The 23135-nt window shown below is 36.2% G+C and overlaps 1 protein-coding gene across 1 annotated transcript in view; it reads right to left on the bottom strand.

Annotated features, from left to right (window-relative positions):
• Positions 1–19401, bottom strand: part of msh4 (mutS homolog 4) — a 50027-nt gene extending 30626 nt beyond the window's left edge. Inside the window, exons 1-9 of the mRNA XM_039741870.1 lie at positions 19303–19401; positions 16534–16719; positions 12422–12585; positions 11947–12057; positions 10079–10194; positions 5683–5856; positions 2943–3115; positions 2770–2837; positions 1928–2002 (exon numbers count right to left, since the gene is read on the bottom strand). Coding sequence (XP_039597804.1) covers positions 1928–2002; positions 2770–2837; positions 2943–3115; positions 5683–5856; positions 10079–10194; positions 11947–12057; positions 12422–12585; positions 16534–16719; positions 19303–19327 — 1092 coding nt within the window. The 5' untranslated portion in view covers positions 19328–19401. The remainder of the gene's footprint in view (positions 1–1927; positions 2003–2769; positions 2838–2942; positions 3116–5682; positions 5857–10078; positions 10195–11946; positions 12058–12421; positions 12586–16533; positions 16720–19302) is intronic.
• Positions 19402–23135: the final 3734 nt, after the last annotated feature.

Here is a 23135-nt window from a genome sequence, read left to right on the forward strand (position 1 = left end):
CATTATCCAACCCGCTATATCCTAACTACAGGGTCACTGGGGTCTTCTGGAGCCAATCCCAGCCAACACAGGGCGCAAGGCAGGAAACAAACTCTGGGCAGGGCGCCAGCCCACCACAGGGCGCGCACACACACCTACACACCAAGCACACACTAAGGACAATTTAGGATTACCAATGCACCTAACCTGCATGTTTTTCGACTGTGGGAGGAAACTGGAGTACCCGGAGGAAACGCAAAAAACCATAGACACATGAACTAAATTACCAAGCAGTACAGAAGAGAGTATGATTTTAGAGACTTTCAAATCTAGACTTAGTCTAGGTGAATAGAGTGGACAAACTTGTTGGGTGAATGGCCTGTTCTCATCACAGTTATTCTATGTGTATTGCTGTGTACGGCATGTATTACAATTATCATCCATCCATCCATCCATTCATTATCCATCCATCCATCCATCCATTATCCATCCATTCATCCATTCATTATCCAACCCGCTATATCCTAACTACAGGGTCACGGGGGTCTGCTGGAGCCAATCCCAACCAATACAGGGTGCAAGGCAGGAAACAAACCCTGGGCAGGGCGCCAGCCCACCGCAGGGCATATTAGAATTATCATTGCTATGTAATAGAATTTCCTACGATTTCTTTTAGGTGAAAACAAACAGGAGCACTTAACAAGGCTTAGCAAAAAATTAAAAAGTCACAAGTCACAAACAGTATCTGAAATTAATTGTGTTTTTTTGTCCTGTAATATCTTTCCTTCATTTATTTTATCTGACTATGTGTACATATTAGTCTATTGGTACATATGCTTATTTATATGATTCACTGTCCTGTATTTGCATTCATCTTTCTCCATGTCCCACATATTTAAGCTATCATACTTTGTTATGCAATGGTGTTGATATGAGTGAGTTACATAGGCCCTTAAAATTATGTAAATGAGCTATGTGTATGTAATTGATTGTTAAAATTACTATTATTTAATATTAATAATTTGGAAGATTGGTAATTTCATCACAGTTTGTAGTGTTAGTAATGTATATACATTTTAAAAAGTAACGAATGAATTAAAAAAAATAAATAAAAGCTAAATTACACTACACACTCAGTAATGTATACTAGCCTTCCTACAAACTTTATATTGTATACCATAATACTATCATATCAATTCAAAAGTAATAAAATAGAATAGAAATCCTTTGTTACTATTCCAGGCTCTTTTTTAATAAAATGAAAAAAATATTGCTTGTTGCCAAATTCTGTACAAGAACATAATGCAATTAACAGTTGTAACTTACTAAGACATAAATGCATGTTAACTATTAGTTAAGTCAGAGGTTTCATAATTCTACTCAACATCTCAGACTATTCCAGTTTGTTCCAAAATGTTGCCATAATACTGTCTCCCATATAAGTTCATAGCATACTGGAAAACAAGATGACAAACTACCTGACAAATATAGTCATTATTTTGTTCCTACATGATATTGTAAAAGAAAAAAGACAAAGTATAGATACAGTTTACAAAAACGTTTGTTTAGATTTTCATATTTGTAGGTTCAAATCCTAACATGCCCAGTGTGAGTGTGGAGATTGTTTGTTCTCCATATGTGTTTCTATAGAACATTCAGTTTCCAAATTCAAATCACATATAGGTACTTTGATTGGAAGTTCTAAACAGGCTGTGCCTTAAAATGTTTTGGTGTGTTTGTAAATGTACATTGTAATGAAATGATATCCCAACTATCACCAGTTCCTACTTTATTTGAGTTATTGCTTGGTTAGGGTTTGGGACCCAGCTAAATTTCAATGATGTGGCTCAAATAAAGAACAAATAAATGAGTATACAGATCGTTGCACATTATACAGGCTGTTTACAATAAAAAATTATTCTGTAAGGAAAACTACATAAACACAAACCTTTAATGGTGATACTAATTCCAATGTGTGCTTTAAGTGAATCACGTGTGTTATTTTTGTTTCTGCTACCTGTACCTACAACAGAAATACAGAAAGAAACTCAACAGCACAAAAAAAGCTTTATCTTCATCCTAAATATTAATTTTCTAAAAGAATGCATGTAAATGACTTTGTGAATAAATAATTTTCTCAGTTCAAAAAGAGGCATACTGTCTATCCTTACGCAGAGAAAAAAGTAGACCCCCATATACAATTTGGAACAGAGTGAATCACCAAAGGAATGCTTTTCCTTGAAAGCTTTGGAAAATCTCATCGATTTTAAAGGTATGAGGGTATTATTTCAGAAGATTAATTTTGTAGCTCAATTGGGGCCATAAGGAGAATAATATTTAATTTGTCTGTTGTTGCTCACAGATATGTATCCGCACCTACTATGGATTGTTAAATGGGTGGGAAGTAATAAAACGTACTCTTTAGTAACAGACATCTGTGCTGTAAACTGACATCTAGACAGAATAAACTAACTAGAGCAGGAATAAAGAAATTACAGTCCGAGTTGAAGGAACTTGCTTTAATTACAGTATCCATTTTTATAGGAGCCACAGAAGCTACATCAACTGGTTACAGAGGATACATGCCATTAAGGTTAAGCCTTTGAAGGACAATTAGTGTTTATTGTAATATTGGATTTGTTAACTCTGTCTGCTCCTCCCTTTCTTGAAAGAAAGTCAGAAAAAAGCATTTTGAAGGATTTTGGCCACCACCTATACAGGCTACTATGCCGGATACCCTATAGCAAAAGGAAAAGAAAAAATATAGTCCTAGATATATGTAGAACATACTGTTTCCTGCTTAGGAATCTGTACCAAAACAGAGAGCAGCTGGTCTGTGTCCAGAAAACGTCCAATTACTAAAAGAAAAGAACCAGACAAAAATGTTAAGATAACTAGGCACTACACTAACTTAAAGCTTAAATTAAATAAAAAAATATATATTTCCATTACATAGCTTTTACCTGCTTTCATACCAAAGAAGAGTTCTTCATCCTGTAGCAGTTCTTGTAAACTGTCCAGGCGAGTGTTAATGGTGTCAATGTCATATAAAGGCTCCAAGATGTTAGACCGTAATCTGCGGCCACCACCAGGCGTCTTTGTGTAATTAAGCACTCCCAACAATGTGTGTTCACTCCTACAAATGATGCCATTTAACATCATGAAGCTTTCAAGAACAAAACTATGGGGTTTCTATCAGCAATGCATGTAGCTCATCAGCCTATGTATTCACATTACCTCTCCAACAATATATACAAATCTTCATAATTTAGTTTTCAAGTAATTTAGTTGATTATTGCTGAACATGCATTGTATTTTTGGTTTATTTTATAGTCAGATCTTTAAAAATATCTAAAGTATAATAGGGATGTTACGCAATTTTATTTTCTATATTGCAAAAATTTCATCACAAATAAAAAAAGTTTCATGTGAGAACCCCTAACCCCAATAGGATCAAATATCACTGTGTCTTGCTGCTCACACTACTGTGTTGTGAGCACAAGAGAAGAAAAATGTGTCTCACCTAGTGGCTTATTCACATTATAATTCCCCCAACCCCAACACAGGGATCAACTGCGTCATGCAAAATTTTTCATCCCGGTTTTTAATCTTGCTTGTCGCTGAACTCCCTCCCACCGGGAGTTAGAAATGAGCATGATTACAAATGGGAAATAAAACTGAAATGTAGCCCAAGGATGCTGGGGGTTTGGAAGGGATTATGAACCAAGTGCGATTAGAAAAAGAATAAAAAATCTCACACAGCTCTGTTGATCCCTTCAGTAGTAGTGGCAGTGGCGGGGCAGATTATGTGCTCACAACACAGAGACTGTCATGTGCAACTCAAAAATGGCTGAGAAATACTGGTATAGGTGTATGAGTCTATGTGTCCAGGGCTGCCAGAAAAGGCACTGTCCCCAGTCCTGTAGCCCAGCATGTAAAGAAGCTGGTATGAAAATATTATGTATGTATTTAGTTTATTCCAAATGTGAAATGCAAGAAAAAAGCAACAATAACAAGAAACATAAATAAACAAATATGCACTGAACTTCTCTGGGGCAAATGCAACAGAAGGCAAGAGAATAAGGGTGAATTGCAGCACAAAAAACCCAACCAAGTGCACAAAATACAATGTTTTGCTGTGTCTAGTAGTAAACAGAAATTGTTTCAAGGACTGGCATGTAAAATAATTTTGAAAGTGAAGGTTTGGATGAGTACCTCATTATACATACATAGTTACAAATTGTTTACTTGTTGCTTCAGAGTGATATATAGTGTGTGTTTGTTTATTTTTTATTATTTGTTTTGAGTGATTTTTTAGGTATAAGAACCTAAATGTTTCTAAAAAGGCACAGTCGGTTTATAAACAAGGGGACACTATGTCAAACTGTGCAACTTTGCGATTCTATGGGTAATTACATCTAACTTTGATAGAATAATACCTGGTAGACTGGGGCACAAAATAAAATTGATTCCAGGGTTGTGTATCATAAAATGTGTGCTAGTGTTTGTTTTTATTAATGTGTTAGCCACTAAAAACTGTAAGACATAAACCTGGGGTTCTAGTATTGCTAATTTAAGGACTTGTGACTTAGGTGCTGGAGTCAGAAGTGGGATTTACTAGTAGTAACATGCATTTCTCATTGCGATCTTTTCTCTCCTTCACATTTGCTGGTGCACGTTTTTTTAGCTTTTACTGAATTTTTTTAAAGCATGTAACATTCCATACAATCAAGCCAAATTTAACAAAACTAAATTCAATTCAACCCTCACCCGTGAGAAAGAGAGAAAGGCCAACAGCCAGAGTAAACTTTTGAGAGTAGTACAGAGGCAAAGGATTCTTTTTCCCCAATATAAGGGCTTATTCTAAAATATTATTGATTAGATCCTGCCAGGTTTTAAAAAAGTTTTGAACAGATGCTCTAAGAGAGAATTAGATTTTTCTCCAATTTCAAATAGTATATAACGTCAGTTACCCATTGACTTAACAGAGGTGGGTTAGGATTCTTCCAGTTGAGCAAGATAAGTCTACATGCTAATTGTGTAGTAAAGACAATTACTGTTTGTTTATCCTTCTCCACTTTAAATCCATCTGGGAGTACACTAAACACAGCTGTTAATGGGTTAGGAGTGATTGTGACATCAAGGCTGTCTGACAGACATTTAAATATTTTTGCCCAGAATTTAGTATACACCTAAAACATATGACCTAGTGACGCTGGAGCTTGATTGCAACGTTCACAGTTTGGATCTTGCCCTGGAAACATTTTGGACAATTTTAAACGAGATAGATGTGCTCGATAAAAAAATTGAAGTTGAATAATCGAATGCTTTGCGCATAGGGAGCTAGGGTGAATTCTGTGTAAGGCTGCCTTCCACTCCTTTTCTGAAATGTTGAGTACAAGATCCTTTTCCCACTGTACATTGGGATCTTTAAAAGGAAGGGACTTTAAAATCAGAATGCTAATCTAATACAAAGTTAGATACAATCTAATATTCTCTATATTGTGGAAAAACTACAATGGTGTGTGGAAAACTAAGATGAGCCTGTGAAAAATGAAAAATCCCACAGCAAGCTTTAAAATATCTACTGTACTATACTGTATAGTATTTATATACTTAACATTTATACATAGAATTTAAGAAGCATGTAATGTCTTTAACTTATTTCATGACTGTTCTAAGAAAAAAATTACAGAAGATTACCGGGGGTCCTTGTTATTAACCACAAGTTCCAAATTCCTGGCTGATGTGGAGTCAATCATTGTTGTTTGCTCACTGCCTCTAAAAATCACTTTTAGTGATTTGGGAGCATACACAGACTTTTGCATAAACTCAATATATTTTAATAGAGCTGCAACAGCAGATAGGCAATAGTATCTGTAACAGAAAAAAACAAATTTAATGTTAGAATTGTAAAATACAGTACTGCTCTTCTCAATACATATACAAATGAAGTGCATTTTTTTCAAATGCTGTTAAGATTTTCCAAACATGTAAAAATATTCACATAGAAACAACACTTAATTATTTTGTTTTTAACATTTTAATTGGTTTTAATTAGAAACAGATTAACATTCCATACAGTCAAGTCAAACTTAACAAATCAAAACAAAATTCAACCCCAAGCCAAGAGAAATAGAGAAAAGTCAGCAAATGAAGCTACTCTATAAAGGGAAGAAGACTGTAAGGGTATCCTTTATCCCGAAATGGAAGCTTATTCTAAAATGTTACTGATTAGATCCTGCCATATTTTAAAGAAAGTTTTGAACAGAATCTCTGAGTGAGAATTTGATTTTTTCCATTTTCAAGTAGTATGAAACATCAGTTATGCACTGATTTAGAAATGGTGGAGTGGGATTCTTCCAGTTGAACAATATAAGTCTACGTGCTAGGAGTGCAATAAAGGGAATTACAGTTTGTTTGTCTTTCTTCACTTTAAGACCATCTGGGAGTGCACCAAAGACAGCTGTTAATGGTTTAGGAGTGATTATAACACCGAGGCTGTCTGATAGGCATGCAAAGATTTTTGTCCAAAATGTTGTTAATTTAGTGTACACCCCGAACATGTTGCCCAGTGAGGCTGGAGCTAGAATGCAACGTTCACATGTTGGATCTTGTCCTGGAAACATTTTGTTCAATTTTAAACAAGATACATGTGCTTGATAAAAGATTTTCAGTTGAATGATTGAATGCTTTGCACATATGGAACTCGAGAATATTCTGTGCCTGGCTGCTTTCCACTCCTATTCTGGAATATTAAGTGACAGATTCTTTCCCCAGTGTCTTCTGGGATCTTTGAAAAGAAGGGACTTCAAAATATTTTTATAAATTGTAGAGATGTTATCTGAGTCTTAAAGACTGTTCAATAAATCCTCTGGAACAGAACAAGGTGGAAGGTGAGGAAAATTGGACAGGTTCTGTTTCACAAGTTTTCTAGCTTGAAAGCAGTGGAAGAATTGTGTTGAGAAGATGTATTTGAAGTGTAATTCTTCATAGGATGTGAAGACATTTTCTATGTACAAGTCTCTAAGTGTTTTGATCCCAGATATTGTCCAGACATTAAATAATGTATATGTCTGAGAAGGTGGAAAAGGTGGTTGTCATGTAGAGGTGCAATAGATAAAAGTGCTCCCTACATTGGTTCCATATTCTGAGAGAATGAAGGGCAATTGGATTATTAGTATAATGACGGTAGTCTGCAGTAACTGGGGCATAGAGCAGGGAATATAAAGAAGTACTGCAAGATTTTATTTTTATTGCAGACCAGGCTTGTGTATATTCATCGATTTGTGTCAATGTCCAGGTCTTTATAGCTTGTATATTTACCACCCTGTAATAAAATTGAAAGTTAGGTGGTGCCATATCCCCTTCTGCTTAAGGCTGATGTAGAAACTCCCTTTGGATGTGTGGCTGTTTCGATGTCTAAATAAATGAAGTTATGATTGAGTCTAATTTCTTAAAAAATGATTTGTTAATGTATATGGGGATGCTTTGAAATAGGAAGAGCAGCTTGAGAAGGATTTTCATCTTAATAATGTTGATTCTCCCTGCTAATGTAAGGTGGAGGGTAGACCATTTATTCATGTCTTAAGTTTTTTCCATGCAGACAGCAAAATGTTGAAAAACAGCTTCATATGTACTTGCAATATATATATACTCGTATATATATATGTATATATCTGTATTATAATAAAAAAATCTTGGGACGATACGTGATCTTCTCGGAAGATACTTTTACATCCCGCGAGAGACCCTTTATGGTCCCGCGAGAGACACTTTAACATCACGCGAGACAAGGCAGTGAAACAAAAGGACAGTTGCTGTACAGGCTTTTAAATGATCGATGTGCAGCGAAGCATGCAGCAGAAAGCCAGTAGCTGATCCGCCCGCATCTCCTTAGCATGCGTTCAGCCCCAACCCCCTTCACAACGCAAGCAGCAGATATGCGAGTATGTATAATTTACCCCATGATATTTAAACTGATATGCTAAGATAAATGGGAAGGGGTCCAGTCCAATATTACATGCTAGAGAATTCACTGGAAAAAGCACGCTTTTATTCAAATTGATTTTAAGTCCAGATATTTTTTGAAAATATGCTAATGCTTTAGGTCTGCTGGCATAGAATTTTGTGGGTCAGATATATACAGTACCATATCATCAGCACATTGTGATATTTTCTGTTCAAGGCCTTCTCTGACAATCCCCTTTATCTCTGATGCATTATGAAAGTATGCAGCCAACTAGGGAATCCATTCCCGGGAATTCAGGAATCCCACATGTCATTCCCAGGAATACCGGGCGCCCAGGGATGACACAGTGCCCAGGCATCTCACATGTGAATGGTTTTAGAACGACCAACACTTATTTTTAATAAAACTACTGCAGTATATTGACATCAATAAAAGACTAACCTTATCTAAAGGCAGTTCATGCTGTCATATAAGTACATGTATCTAGTTCAGGGGTGCCCACACTTTTTCGGCTTGCGAGCTACTTTTAAAATGACCAGGTCAAAATGATCTACCTACCTTAAAAATGATATATATATATATATATATATATATATATATATATATATATATATATATATATATATATATATATATATATATCATAGTTTTACTGTCAAATAATGCAAAGAGTATGCGACACGTGCTTTGCCCTTTACATTGCGCCACAGCATGTGGTTCATTTATTTGACAGCATGTAGATCGGGGTAATTACATTCAAAGCATTCGTAGTCTGAATCACAATCTGATTGTATGGGTGGTTACCTACCAGGTAACGTAGAATGTTGCAAAGTTTTATGTCAAATAATACAAAGAGTACGTGACACGTGTTCCCCCTAATTCTGGGCTCTTCAGGCATACACACTCACTGCACACTCACTGCACGTCAGTGTCAGAGGCGAAGCCACGGCGTGTGGTTTGTTTATTTGACAGCATGTAGATCGGTGTAATTACATTCATGGCATTCATAGTCTGAATCACAATCTGATTGTATGGGTGCATGTGGGATGACCAGTGTGTTAGAAGGAAAGAGATCTCAGACTGGCCATCCTGTATGTCAATCAAGTGGCAAATGCCATAGGGAGGATATATGATAGACATACCTTTAAAAAAATATTTTTTTGAATGCAAAGCGATCTACCTAAACAGATACTGATATGCTTGTTCTAAACAACGCCTGCGCTTGCATTGCTCAGAAACACCGCCATTTCGGCTTTTACTGATGCATCCAGTTTCTTGTCATCATTCTTTGATGGCAAGTTTCCTGGCAAAAATAATGTGGATGCAACAGACTGACACATTGCAATTTCAAGTTGCTGTTCAAAGTTGTTGTCTAACAGACGTCAATGAAATCTGCCCTGTCCCGGCATTCGTGAGCTGCCGAGTGCAGACTCTTCCTAGTCCACTGTGCTCAGTCTTAGTCGGAGCCGGGAGACTGACAACTGCTGCTGGTTGACTGAATCAATCTGCAAAACACTACACCGTGGGCCAAAAAACCGTGCCACTTAATTATTTTCAACTATAACTCTGTTATTTCTTGATCGATTTTTACACTTGTACACGCTATATATGCAAGCTTGGCCGTTCCCAATTTCCCAGGAATTACAGCAGTTTCATTCCCGGGAATTCAGGAATGAAAAATGTCCAGGAATCCCAGGCTCCCGGTAATCGGGAGCCCGCGAATGGATTCCCTACAGCCAACGGTTCAATGGCAATTGCAAAGAGCACAGGTGATAAGGGGCATCCTTTTTGAGTATCATGTTCTAGTTTGAAGTTGTCTGAAATAATGTTGTTAATACGAACTGAGGCTTCTGGACTATTATAGTGTAGTTTTACCCATGCACATATGTTTGAGTAAAACCCAAATTTGTGCAATGTGGTGAACAGGTAGTACCATTCAACCATATCAAATGCTTTTTCTGCATCTAAAGACAATACATTCTCTGGGGTGTTAATATAATGGGTGAATATATTATATTAAACAAACGTCAAAGCTTATAAGTTAAGTGTCTGTCTTTAATAAATCCAGTCTGGTCTTGTGATATTGCAGAAGAAATTAATTTAGACTAAAATTATTATTTTTCATACTTAGCTTGAACTTCCATTATTACTGTGCTGAATTCTGGGGCACAAAGATGCTGAATATATTCCAAGCCTTTTCCCTCACTGAAGTATTTCCTCTGAACTGCAGTGAAAGCTATGTTCTGAAAAGTAAAAAAAAAAAAAGCATTTTATCCTTACTCCTTTCAGAAACCATCCCATCCCACATCATGATTATTTCTAACCCATGGACAATATATAGCTTATTCAATTTACATAAATTGCTAAACATATATTGAGTGACTAACAGTCTGATTTAAGGGCATCTGTAGCCTTGCCTCTAATACCTTCTTCTTTGAAGATATTTACACAGTAAATTTTTAGATATTCTACACACAGTAATAATAAAGTTGTATTGTGCATAAATACAAACCACTTTAGTATTGTGAAAAATTTGTTAGTGAAACCTATATATTTAGCACTGATTAATATCTTACTCATAACAGAACAGCAGTTAATAGTATTAAAGCATACATTTTTAATACAATGGCATGAAGGTACAGGTGTTAGTACAGATGCCTCACCAGTCCAGTATGCTGTGTTCATATCCCACAGTAAGTTGCTAACACTAAGTTGCTATGTGTTTGGAGTTCACATTTTCTCCTCGTATCTCTTTGGATTTTCTCTAGCTGCTTGGAGTTTTCTCCCACATCCCAAAGATATGCATTTTAGGTTAAATGATGATGTTAAATTGTCCCATTTGGGTGTGTGTGTGTGAGTGGGCCCTGTGATGAACTGGTGCATAGTCCAAGGATGTTTAAAGCCTTCCTTCACTGATGCTGATGTAGCTCTAGTCAACAACTTGACACATTCTTGAATTGGATTAAGCAGGTTTGAGAAAGTTGTGTTTTTAATAAACACTGATACTGTGATCCTTCCCATGTTTGGTTTCCGTCTTGTACTGTACCTGATGTTCAGGGTAGTGGTAGACTTTGCATCTCATTACCATGAACTTGAGTTAAGTATGTTAGATATCAGATGGTTGGACACTTCTGAAAATGTTAGTAACTTCCATGGCAGACAATATCTTTACTCTGACTCCTTTTGTTCATATTTACCCTAAACAATTGTGAGCCTATTGAAATATATTACCTAATGAGACCTTATATGAACAGACGACCTAAACATGTTGTATAAAGAAAACAAATTAAGCATTCTACCCCCAAACAGTCCAGGTTTGCTGAGGAATCATGCTGAAACCCTGTCTTGTCACGTCATGTGCCATATGTCAGTATATGGGTATTGACACTTCCTCATGCATACTTTTCCTTGCTGCTTAATTGGGACTGGAAATATTGAAATCTTGAAAAGTTTAGCTATTTTTTTGCCTTTGTGCCCTAAATAATCAAAAGGTTTCAGCAAAACCTTCCCATTAAGCGCATCACAATTATTTCTAAGCCATAAACAATATATAGCTTACTCAATTTGCATAAATTGCTAAACATATGTCTAAGGACATCTGCAGGCTTGCCTTTAAACAGACTTAACAAGATCAAGGCCCCAGTATAGTACTCCTTTTGTCAGTGTGAGGAAATGAGTAACCTGTTGTGAAAGACCATTAAGCTTGGCGTATAAGTTACCCTAAATTTTCTACAGTATATTTAGGCTTCTTAACAGGACTACAACACACTAGTAACAACAGCAGAGAAAAAAAATAACCATTTGCATTATCTCCATGTACATTATTTAAAATAATAAAAAGTATACAATAATAAAAGCATGTAAATTAAAGAATATTAAAATATATTTGCAGCATGCATATACTTGTATATACAGTATGCTTAAATTAAATTAAATTAAAATAAAAGAAAATATATGAAATCATTTTCCTTTTCAGAGTCAAGTTATTCAAGTACCTTGAAGTTTTCTACAATCAAACCAAATAGCTTTGACCCTTTGCCTTTATCACTTGCTGTATCTGGCATTAATATTTCCAATGGACTTAAGATGTGAAGTTTTGTTACAACCTAAAGAAAGACAAAATGGCTTAAAGTATTACATGTTTAAAGATTAGTATGGCAAAATTTGCATCATCATATAAAATAAACTGTTTAGCATTAAAATGTAAACATTTTTATGTGTTTTGTTTACCTTGCTCAACTTAGCATATACTAAGCAAAGTTTCTGGCATCTTTGTTAATATCATAAAATATTCTACACGTACTGTATATGCTAATAACTACAGAGAAGTAAAACTACTTCTAAAATGGTTATTATAATTTAAAAACTTTTAATTTACATTAAAGTATTATATGACTCTGTATGTGAAATAGACATGTTAAAGTGATAAAATGAGTTTTAAAACATACAGATTATTGAATTTCTTCCTACTTTAGCATAAGTTCCAGTGTCTGCAAATTGGAAGAGCATCAGTTCTGGATTCTTCAAGTCAATACATGCCATCCCTATCTCTCCTCGGGCAAGACCACGTCCTTCTACTATAGCAACAATTATGGAGGCAGCCGGAACAGAGGACAGAGTGGATGTGGTGGTCACTATCAGAAAAAATGGACATAAAGCAATTAAATGTTTACAAACCTCCGAAATCAAAACAGATTAGCCTCATCAATCAACAAAATAATTCCAGAGGATCCTAATGTCACCCCAAGCAGCACATTTAAGACAGAACATGTTAAGCTCTGTATATACTTTTATCAAGCTTGACAAAAAAAGCACATAAAGTAGATGGAAAATCCTCTTTAAAATCACCATGAATACTGACAGAAATCAAAACCCTTACAGCAGGACTAAAGGCCAAGAGACAGTTATTTAACAGCACAAAGTGTAAAACCAAAAAATGCTAAGCTATATTATTATAATAGCAGCTGTCTAAATCCAAGTAAATGAGGCTGATGCAGTACTGAATATTGTGTATCTTAACACTCAGCAATAGGTCACTGCCTAAAATATTCAATGCTTAGATGAATGAGGGGGTAAATATTATATTAAAAGCAGGTGTTTCTGCATAGAATTAAGAGAATGAAACAATCAACATGCCATTATGCTAATCGTCATGTTGAAATGGATTTCGCTGAGCAAGACTTCAGCAGCTACTGTAGGAAACTGTCATCATGATTTCCAGGTTTTTTGTGTCCTTTCTTGTACATTTTCATATTTTCTATTATAATTATGATAGAAATTACAATTATTACTTAACGCTATTTCATTTTCTATTTTCTTGGCATCAGTTATAATTTTATTTTGTTTTAAATTCATTTCAAGTCTTCAAGTCAACTTTCTTTGTGGCAGAATAGTACCATTTTGTTTTGTTTTTTTACGCACTCAGTTGTTGCCACTTTGGGACTCCTGTTTCATATAGTAGCCATACTCATTGACAAGCCATAGTCATTCCTACTCATATGTTAGATCACTGTGTCACCTCTATCAGATTGCAAATCTTCAATCCAAGTTGTTGGATTAAAAATAAAAACTATGCATGATGAATTGCTGTTAGTTAGCTTGGGAAAAGAAGTCTCAGTGATAATTAGGACTTTTTTTCTGCTCTTCAGATGTAACATTTTTGCCTCACAATTTTTGGTTTTATTTGCTTAATATGTTCACTTCCAGATTTAGACTTATGCCTGTTTAACATTAAAGTAAGTAGTAAAGTGCCAATTCTGCCACCAGCCCCCAGGTTTTTCTCTGCAGGTTGGAGGGCCTACATGCAGAGTTGGATGTAGATTAACGTCATACCCAGGACGGAGTAATTGCAGGTTAAGCAATTAAGGGCCAAATGAAGTAGAGTCACTTTTGGAGTTTATGGGATTCGAACCGGAAAACTTCCGATTGCCAATGCAAATCCCTAGCCTCAGAGCCACCACTCCACCCCCAATTTCATATAGTGGAATAAAAAATACAGTGTGCAACAAATATGATCAATATATAGGGTGTACTGGGATAACAACGTACTGTATTGTGCAACTAATACTGCATAATCAATATTTTGAGTGTAAAAGTGATTTATTCTTTAAATTGGTTAAGTAAATATCAATATGAATGCTATATACTATATATGGTGTATATTTTTAGCTATATTTCAATTTTTTACAGCATAGAAATACCTTAGCATTTCCTAGAAATATTAGATAGACGTTGTGTGAGCTGCAGAATAATGCCTTTTAAACTGAAAACATCCATAGACAAATCAAAACATAAAATGGCAGCTGCAAACCTAGAAATTGTCATATTTTCTGCTTACAGTGGGAAAACAAGATGTACAGTATATCGAGTTGTGTCTATTATTGGACAAATGTTGTAAATAATACACGCACACGATGATTAAAGGAGAAACTATAATACCCTGTTGCTGCTTTCTATTGTGTCTTTATTGTTTAACAACTGAGTGCTTCCAAGTTGGAAGTCATCAAGCCATCTAGCCTTTGGAACTTTTCTCTGAACCAAGCCACCAGCCTACTGCTGAAGAGACAATATCTAAGCCTGAAACAAGAATTGCACATACTTTCATTGCATTAAAGACTCCTTGTTGATAATATTGATATAGTTCCTTCACACTTGTAAATTCTAAGATAAATCAGCATTTAAAGCCAAGCATTATTTTTCTTTAATATACAAGTGTTTTCTCCTCCACATATCTGTTTTGAGATGCTATTTTTCATTACCTTATATCCCCAGCAAGATATACAATGGATGGGGCTGCAATGCATAAACTCTTTATTGTGCTTAAAAACGTACTTACAGCCAGTAGGGGGCATCTCTGGGCCCCAAACCCTTGATACAACAACAAACACACAAATCCCAGGTTCAAAAGTTATTTGATTTTAAGAAATTTCTTCCAAAACCTGTTTATTACACAACAGCACTTTTTTCTCCTCCACTCTCCCCAGGCAAGCTTCGTAGTCTTTCTCTTCCGACTCCAACACTCTGAATGAAGTGAGACAGCTCCTTTTATTCCAGACCCAGGAGTACTTTTGGTGCCACGAATCTGCCCCAAGGACACACTTCTAAGTCAGGCAGAACCACCTCAGTACATGGACATTCTGTCTCAGCAGCTCCTTCCTGTGACACCCCCAATGCTGCCTAACAGGAGTACAACTCCCAGGTTGACCTGCAGATGTACACATGGGTGGTTCAACAAAGAGACACTGCCACTTAGCACACTGGGAGGGCATACAGCCCTGATAGTTGGTCTAACTGTTCTTCAAATTTGTTGCCCTGCCCTGGAAAGGGAACCCAAGCCATCCATTGACATGCTCTGTCCATTAGTATATGGGCATTTTGGCCAGTCAAGGAGCTATATGTCCCAGTCGTTAAGCCAGTTGTTCCCTGTCTTCCATTACATACCTTAGTAGGTAAAGAACTGCAAACAATACAAACAATGGTCTAATAAGAGGTGGAAAAAAAACAAAATGGTCAAATAAGTAACCCTTTACACCTTAATTCTTCATCTCAACTATCTGATAAGTACCCAGATGGTGCATAAAACATATCTAAACATCTCGTGCCCTTTATACATAAATTGTGGTGCTCTGATTACTCGGCTATGGTGCGGGTTGTGTTGATTTTCATACAGAGCAATGTATAAGGTGTTGTATATTATAGCAATTCCCACTGATCACAATTATCTTATAGTTAAGCGTTCATGTCCTGATTGGCAACAACATATTTCACATTGACAAAACCCCATTACACAGCACAAATAGTCAATGAATGTTTTAACAAAAACTTAAATCATACCATATCTTAAATCATTTAAGTACTTATAGGACATTGCGCAATATCCCCTGAGGCTTAGGTTTGCTCCACAAACATAAAACACCAAATTATTAAATTCTCCATGAACAAATGGCACTGCACACCTTTAGTACAGCTCCAGATACTTGTACAATCTGTGCCACAACACAATGAAACATTTCCAGCGACTCATGGTGGAAAATACCCCATTTAACCATTTCACAGTCCACAAGTGTTCTGTTTCTTATTTTTAGTCCCCTGTACATTATTGTGCAGTCTTGGCTCCCACAACTGAAGACATTTACACATAAGATGACATAATTTATAACTCAACAGTTAAGCAGCTAAAGGGCGAAAACTACAATGGCAATCTGGAAGATAAAGGTATCAATTTTTTTCTTGCATGAATAATGGGTACAGAACAGAAACTCTACAGAGTGCTCCTCAGACAGTGAAAGGCTGATGTAATGCTCTGACAGGATACCCCAGAGGAGTAAATACATAGAACATTTTATAACAAAGGTAAGTTTTTCCTTGTACATCTGGCAGGGAGTAGAGATATAATACATAATGTACAAGTTAATCACTATTAATATTGAAATTGAATCTTACGTGGCATTAAACAATACTATATTTTTCATATGCTTATAATCTTACAGAAATATCCCCTGTAATCATAAATGATTCAGTTGAAAAGGTACCAATAACAAATGTCAAATAACAACAGAACATTGCTGAGCTTGAGAAATTACCTGGATTCTCTGTTTGTGGTGTACGTGTCCGAAGTGCAGATGCTGGTCCATGCGATTTTACTGGGACTGCAGTCTTCTTGAAGCAGGGAGTACTGGAACTCCATGCTGAGAAACCACTGCTTTCTGAGGTGAGGTTTTTTGTACTTATTAATCCTGGATTTGAGCTTCGGTCAGCAAAGCAGGAGTCTGACTCAACATAACACAAAGTTTAAAGGAAGAATAGCAGAGTAACTAGATTAAAAAACAGAAATGCCATAATCATGTACAACTTTAACACAATAAGTGGCCTTTAATTAAACAACCAAGGAATCAGGCAAGCAGGATTTTAAAAAATCATTTTTATATGATGCCCAAAATGAGTATGACAATGCAGTTTTGGAGTAGTTCTAATGTTCAAGTTTCTGACTTTGGCAAAGATATACACCCCTCATAACAAAGCTAACATTAAATAAGTCATCAAACAGGTCTCTAGTTGATGTGTCAGAACTGGCTTCTAGGTCTGAATAAATTGCACTTCTGTCTCTTTTGGGTTTTACAAAAGAGGAAACATGCTTCATGACAACTCCATGCTGAGCTTTCTGGAGTGCAAATCTGCTTAATTATACATAAAAAATAGCTTTGTATAGTTTTTGGCACCAAGATCACAAATGCACCGATTCAAATTCTTCATTGATTACCTAATAACAAGCTGAAAAACACAATTCTATATTTCTTTGAATTGCTATGTTTATATCAATCCCTAAATAAGCCATTTAGAAAATTAATTGTTGGCTAGATGAAAATATTACCATAAATATGATTTTTAATACTTCATTAATTAAAAAAGGCCAAAAAGATTAAGCAATATATGCATTGAATATAATTAATCGCAAAATTATATTTAAAAGCATTACCAGAAACTTGAGAAATCTGTTCAAAAAGCAACAGTTTCATTATTTATATAACATACAGTATATTAATTTTAATAAAGTGATTTTCAAAATAGGGGAAGCAAAAGTGAAGCAGGACCAATATATGCTGCCTTATCATTGGCTAATGTCATCATGAAGTTTGGATTTTGTGACCACAAGGGGGTCCTGGAAAGCCCTAAACTGCAGACACAGTCATACAGCACACACTTTATGAATAAAATAAAGGATTTTATTCCACAAGGCACTTCTCTTCTCCAGTAATCAGCCACAATAATACAAAATACACAGTAATACCCAATTATTCTTCCTCTTCTCTGCCTCTCACAGAGTGTTGCCCACTGCCTCCCAACTGTGACTCTTCCATGTGTGGCAGTGGGCTCCTTTTTAAGGCAGACCTGGGAATGATTCTTGTGACATGCTGCATCTTCAGAGAAGCATTTCTGGCCATAAAGAAAGTAAGAGAGTTCCTCCTCCAACAGCTCCCTCTACTGGCCCATAAGGACACCCGCAGTGCTGCATTTCCAGATTCCAACACTCAAGCATTCAAGCTGGTATCCCGACTGGCTTCCTATGTGAGGATCACTGCCACATATCGTATGGGTGATTGAACTGCTCCCGACCCCTGGCTATCGCTGGTTCTTCTATTAATTTACACCAGCCGGGTAGAAAGTTATTTATCCTTTGGCATTGTTGTGCTGGCCTCCCATTCAAGTAATGGCTACTTCTTTTTTCCAGCCAGGATGCCTGTTCTTCTCCTACGTTTTCTATTACGCAAGTGATCTTGCATGTACATGTTTCTTCACACAATACAGAGATGTGTAAATCAGGTGGACAGAGCTCCCATAATTGGCCCAGTATGAGTGTGTCCTGTGACGAATTAGTGTCCTACACAGGACTGGTTACTGTCTTTTACTTGATGCTATCAGGAAGGGCTGTGGTCATATGCCATGTTGTGATGGACGAGACACGCTTGGAAAATTGATGGATAAATGAATGAAATGACATTAAGGGACAGGGACTGAAGTGCATGTGTATATAACAGATTTCTAAAGAGCAAATAATCGATCTGTGGATACAAAGAAAATATGAAACATATTTACAGCAGAGAAGGAGAGGGAGACACAATGAAGAAACTGGTAATGCTGCTTGCTCACTGCCATAAAAGACAGGATTCTATATCCGTCATTGAATTAACTTTGCGCCTTCTCTCAGGGTCCATGTGTGTTTAATTCTTTCCCTCTAATTATATGTTTCCCTCCAACATTTCAGTCACATAAGTGTTAGGCTGCACCCAGTTACCCAGTTATATGAGGCATTGCAGTAGTTTGGCAACACGCACACAATTAGCTGCGGCCTTGTAGCTATTATTGTCAGCATAATCTCTTGTCCACCACACTGGTAAATTAGACAAAATGTGTCATGGGCTGTAAACATGCCACCTGGGGTCCAGATTCAATTTTGTATGATTCACCTTTGTGTATATTAACAGTGAAAATTGTCATTAAACCCTTATATTTACATGTTTTTATGTCCAAGTGGTTTACATTTTACACATCAAATTTATTTTGTATATACATGAACACACTTTCTGAATAATTGTTTCACATCTTCTGATAATAAAAAACAGCACGAATGTTTGCTACGCCAGTACGGGTGGTTGATCTGTCATTAAGGGTATCCTGTCACCAATATGGTTGTTCGGGAGCCAACATTCAGGAAAACGACGAGACCAGAGAGAATTATGTGAAATTGTGTCAAACCACACATTACCAAAATTCCTCCTAGCACATTATATTTGCCGCTTGCTTCGAATTATTCTAGCAGCCGTGTGGGTAGCGCTCACTTTGTGTGAAATTACCTCCAGACACGATGCCGCCTCGCATGCCGACCAAACAGGGGTTAAGGAGGCGGCACGTAGCGCTGGCAAAGGTCCCTCGCGTTCTTTGATTACATGCTGATCTCCCTGAAGAGAGGCGGTGACGTATCTCCAGCAAAGTCGCCGCTTCTGAGGATAATGGACGGCGGTAGTTCTCCGAAAGGTCCGCGGTGGCCTCATCGCTTCTGCTGCCGAACATCTTCGGTCAGGAGTCAAAGATGGCAGCCTAGCGAGAGCGCGTGGCCGCGGGCGCGTGAACGGCGTTTCCCGAGTGCCAGTTTGGCGCGCAAAGCCTTCTAGTGGCGTTGCATATGCAGAGTCGCTGCGGAAAGGGCAAGAAGCAAAAGCGATTTATTTCAAACTGCTGAATACATTCAAAAATATTTAAAGATACCTTGAAATAGTTAGATGTCTTTAAATATTTAGATATATCTTTAAATGTTTTCAAGGTATCTTTAAATGATAATTCGGCTTGCCAAACTGAGGCGTGGCTGTGAGACTGCACTATTCGTACGTTAGAATATATTTGTAATTCTGTAATAAACGACCGACTAACGGAAGCCATCACATTCACAGGAAGTGATGTGATTTTTGAAAATGAATACAAATTTTAAATAAAGAGGAAGATATCTGTAATTTGTTTTAAAGATACGTTTAAATAAAGAGGAGTGATTTAAATATATCTTTAATTACTGTAAAGATATCTGCAAATCATTTAAAGATATCTTTAAATTTGCAATCACTCATTTAAAGATATCTGTAATAATATGAAGATACAGTATCAGTCGGTAATAATTTGAACATACTGTATTGAAGATACAGTATCTGTAAATCATTTAAAGATATCTTTAAATGCACACATATTTATTTAAATACTGTATATCTGCAAATCATTTAAAGATATTTGTAAATCATTTAAAGATATCTTGAAGTGCATTAAAGATATCTTCATTTGAGATGCATTTCAAGATATCTATAAATCATTTACAGATATCTTCAAATGATTAGGAGATATTTCTAAATGATTTAAAGATATCTGGAAATATTTAGAGTTGTCTTTAAATATTTAGAGTTGTCTTTAAATGTTTTTAAGGTATCTTTAAATTTTTAAAACTATCTCTAAATGATCATTTGACTTGCCATACATTCCACAGAGAAACTAACGGTGACAACTCACAATATGTTCATGTAAGTGAAAAGGTGGAAGAATTAACATTTAAAGATACCTCAGAATGTATTTCAAGAAGTTTAGAAAGTCATTTAAGGTATCTTAAAATGAAGCTATCTTAAATGCATTTTAGGATATTTCAAACAGATTTCAAGATATGTTGCAGTTGATTCACTGTTAATTTTAAGATATATCTAATGCAATCCAGGATACCATGAAATTAGTTCCTTAACATCCTGAAATTTCTCAAATATACATTTCAAGATTTCTTAAAATAAGTCTATAGGCATTTTGAAATATCTGAAATGCAATCCAATTTATCTCAAAATAACTTCCTGCAAAATTGCCTATGTTTTCAATGGGACTCCCTATCTATTTTAAGATATCTTGAAATGAATTTGAGATATCGAAAAGTGAGCTGGAAGTCATTTTGATAGATCTAGAAATGCATTTTAGATATCTGAATATGGACAGGAAGTCATTTTATGAATTTTGGAAATGTACCTGAGATATCTTTGAACGAGGGCGCCACAGTGGTGCAACAAGGTGAGTGAGGTTCACGTCCTGGGCTCCCCCTGCATGGGATTTCCAAGTTCTCTTTGTGTCTGCTTGGGATTCTTCCGAGTCCTCACAACGTCCAAAGACATGTACGGTAGGTTAGGTGGATTGGCATTGCTAAAATGGTCTGTTCCTGCCTTGTGCGTAATGTTTGCTGGGATAGGCTGCAGCTTCCCCATGCCCTTACTCTCCATAACCAGGTATAGAAAATGCATAGATATGGATACGGAAATGGATGAAATATCTTAATATGTATTTCAGATATCTCAAAATGGTCTGGATATTATTTTAATTCTTTGAAGGCTGAATATTTTTTCCAAAAAACTCAATTTTCTAAAAAGCACACAAAGCAATGGTGTCACACAGAAATCATCATAAATGTCTATTATTGTGTGCTGTGGCTGCTGTCGATGCCTGTTTGGTGTCTGTTGCAGCCGGGGTGGCTCGTTGGCCAGCAGGAATATGTGGTGGGCCTGCTACTTAGATGCCTTTGCATGGCAGTCACAGTGCAACGCAATCCATTTTGTATTTCTTGTCATCGTAAGTGACGGTCCTACCAGGTGAACATTGCTGTAGGCACATCAGCTGATTAGCTGGGGGCCAGTCAGCTAGTGCTAGTACCTCACTTTTGTTTTTGGTCTCCACCTCCAGATCATTTGCATCACAATCATAGTCCGACAAGTCTGAATCTGATTCAGTGAAAATACATAAAATGTCATTTTGCTTTACATATTCCCTTTGGTCTCTCACCAGATGTCAATGCCATTTTAGAGGTTGTTTGCACTTCACTACGCTATGCAACCAAAGGGAATCGAGGTCAAATCAATGAAGCTAACTTTCCTTCTAGCAAAGAGAGTCAAACTAAAATGTCGCAGTTTACAGCTGATTACCTCTCTCTACCCCTGAATTTTGACAAAAGTCAACATCTGCCCTGAAAGAGTTAAGATATCTGGAAATGTAATTTGGACATTTTAAAATGGATTTCTTCACATTGACTCATTTTTCAGATATCTTTTGAACATCTCAGAATTATTTCATGATATCTTAAAATTGACCATGCCATTTTAGATCTCTAAAAATGTATTTCAGGATATCTTGAATTTATTTGAAGATATCTGAAACACATTTTAAGATACCTTTAAAAAAGACATGAACTTATTTCAAAGATATCGGAATATCATTTTCATATATTTACTATACAATTTAAAATATCTCAGATTGTATTTCCAGGGATTTCAAAATAGTTTTTTGCTCATCTTAGATATCTGAAATGCATCTCAAGATATCTCAAAATAACTTCCTTTTTGTTTCAAAATATCTTAAAATTGACAGGAAGACCCATTGAAAGAACAGGAAGTTTTATAGGAATTGATTTCATGATAGCTTGAAGTGCATTTAAGATATCTTAAAGTGCATATCAAGGTCAATGAGAGGTATCAAAATGTGTTTGAGATGTCTTGAAATGCCAACATGGATATTATGACATATCTGAAAATGAATTTGAAATATATTGAAATGCATTATATTATATTATATTATATTATATTATATTATATTATATTATATTATATTATATTATATTACAGATAGTATCTCAAAATGTAAGAACATCCATCCATTTTCTAACCCGCTGAATCCGAACACAGGGCACAAGGCAGGAACCAATCCTGGGCAGGGTGCCAATCCACCGCAGATGTAAGAACATATTTTAAGATATCTTGAAACAAGTTTTGGATATCTTAAAACATGAACTGCATTTTATGGTTTCTCAAATTTATTTTGAGATATCACTAAGAGTTCATTTGACTTGACATAAGAGCCACCCTTTGCCTTCAGGACAATTTCAGTTCTTCTTGGAATGCTGTCACACAAGCCCTGAATTGTACGTAGTGTGATATTGCAGTACTGTGCAATAGAGAAGCCTACAGTTCTTACACAGTCCTGAAAACATACAGTGAAAGGGGAACTATCTGTTCTGTGTGTATAAGAAGGCTTGCACCCTTAATGTCTGCTGGTATATGTGGGAGCCAAAAGGATGGCCCATGAAAACTAGCACCCTGTCCTGGGTTGGTTCCACCCTCACACACAA

This window comes from Polypterus senegalus, chromosome 18 (assembly GCF_016835505.1).
Source record: "Polypterus senegalus isolate Bchr_013 chromosome 18, ASM1683550v1, whole genome shotgun sequence".
Taxonomy (NCBI): Eukaryota; Metazoa; Chordata; class Cladistia; order Polypteriformes; family Polypteridae; genus Polypterus; species Polypterus senegalus.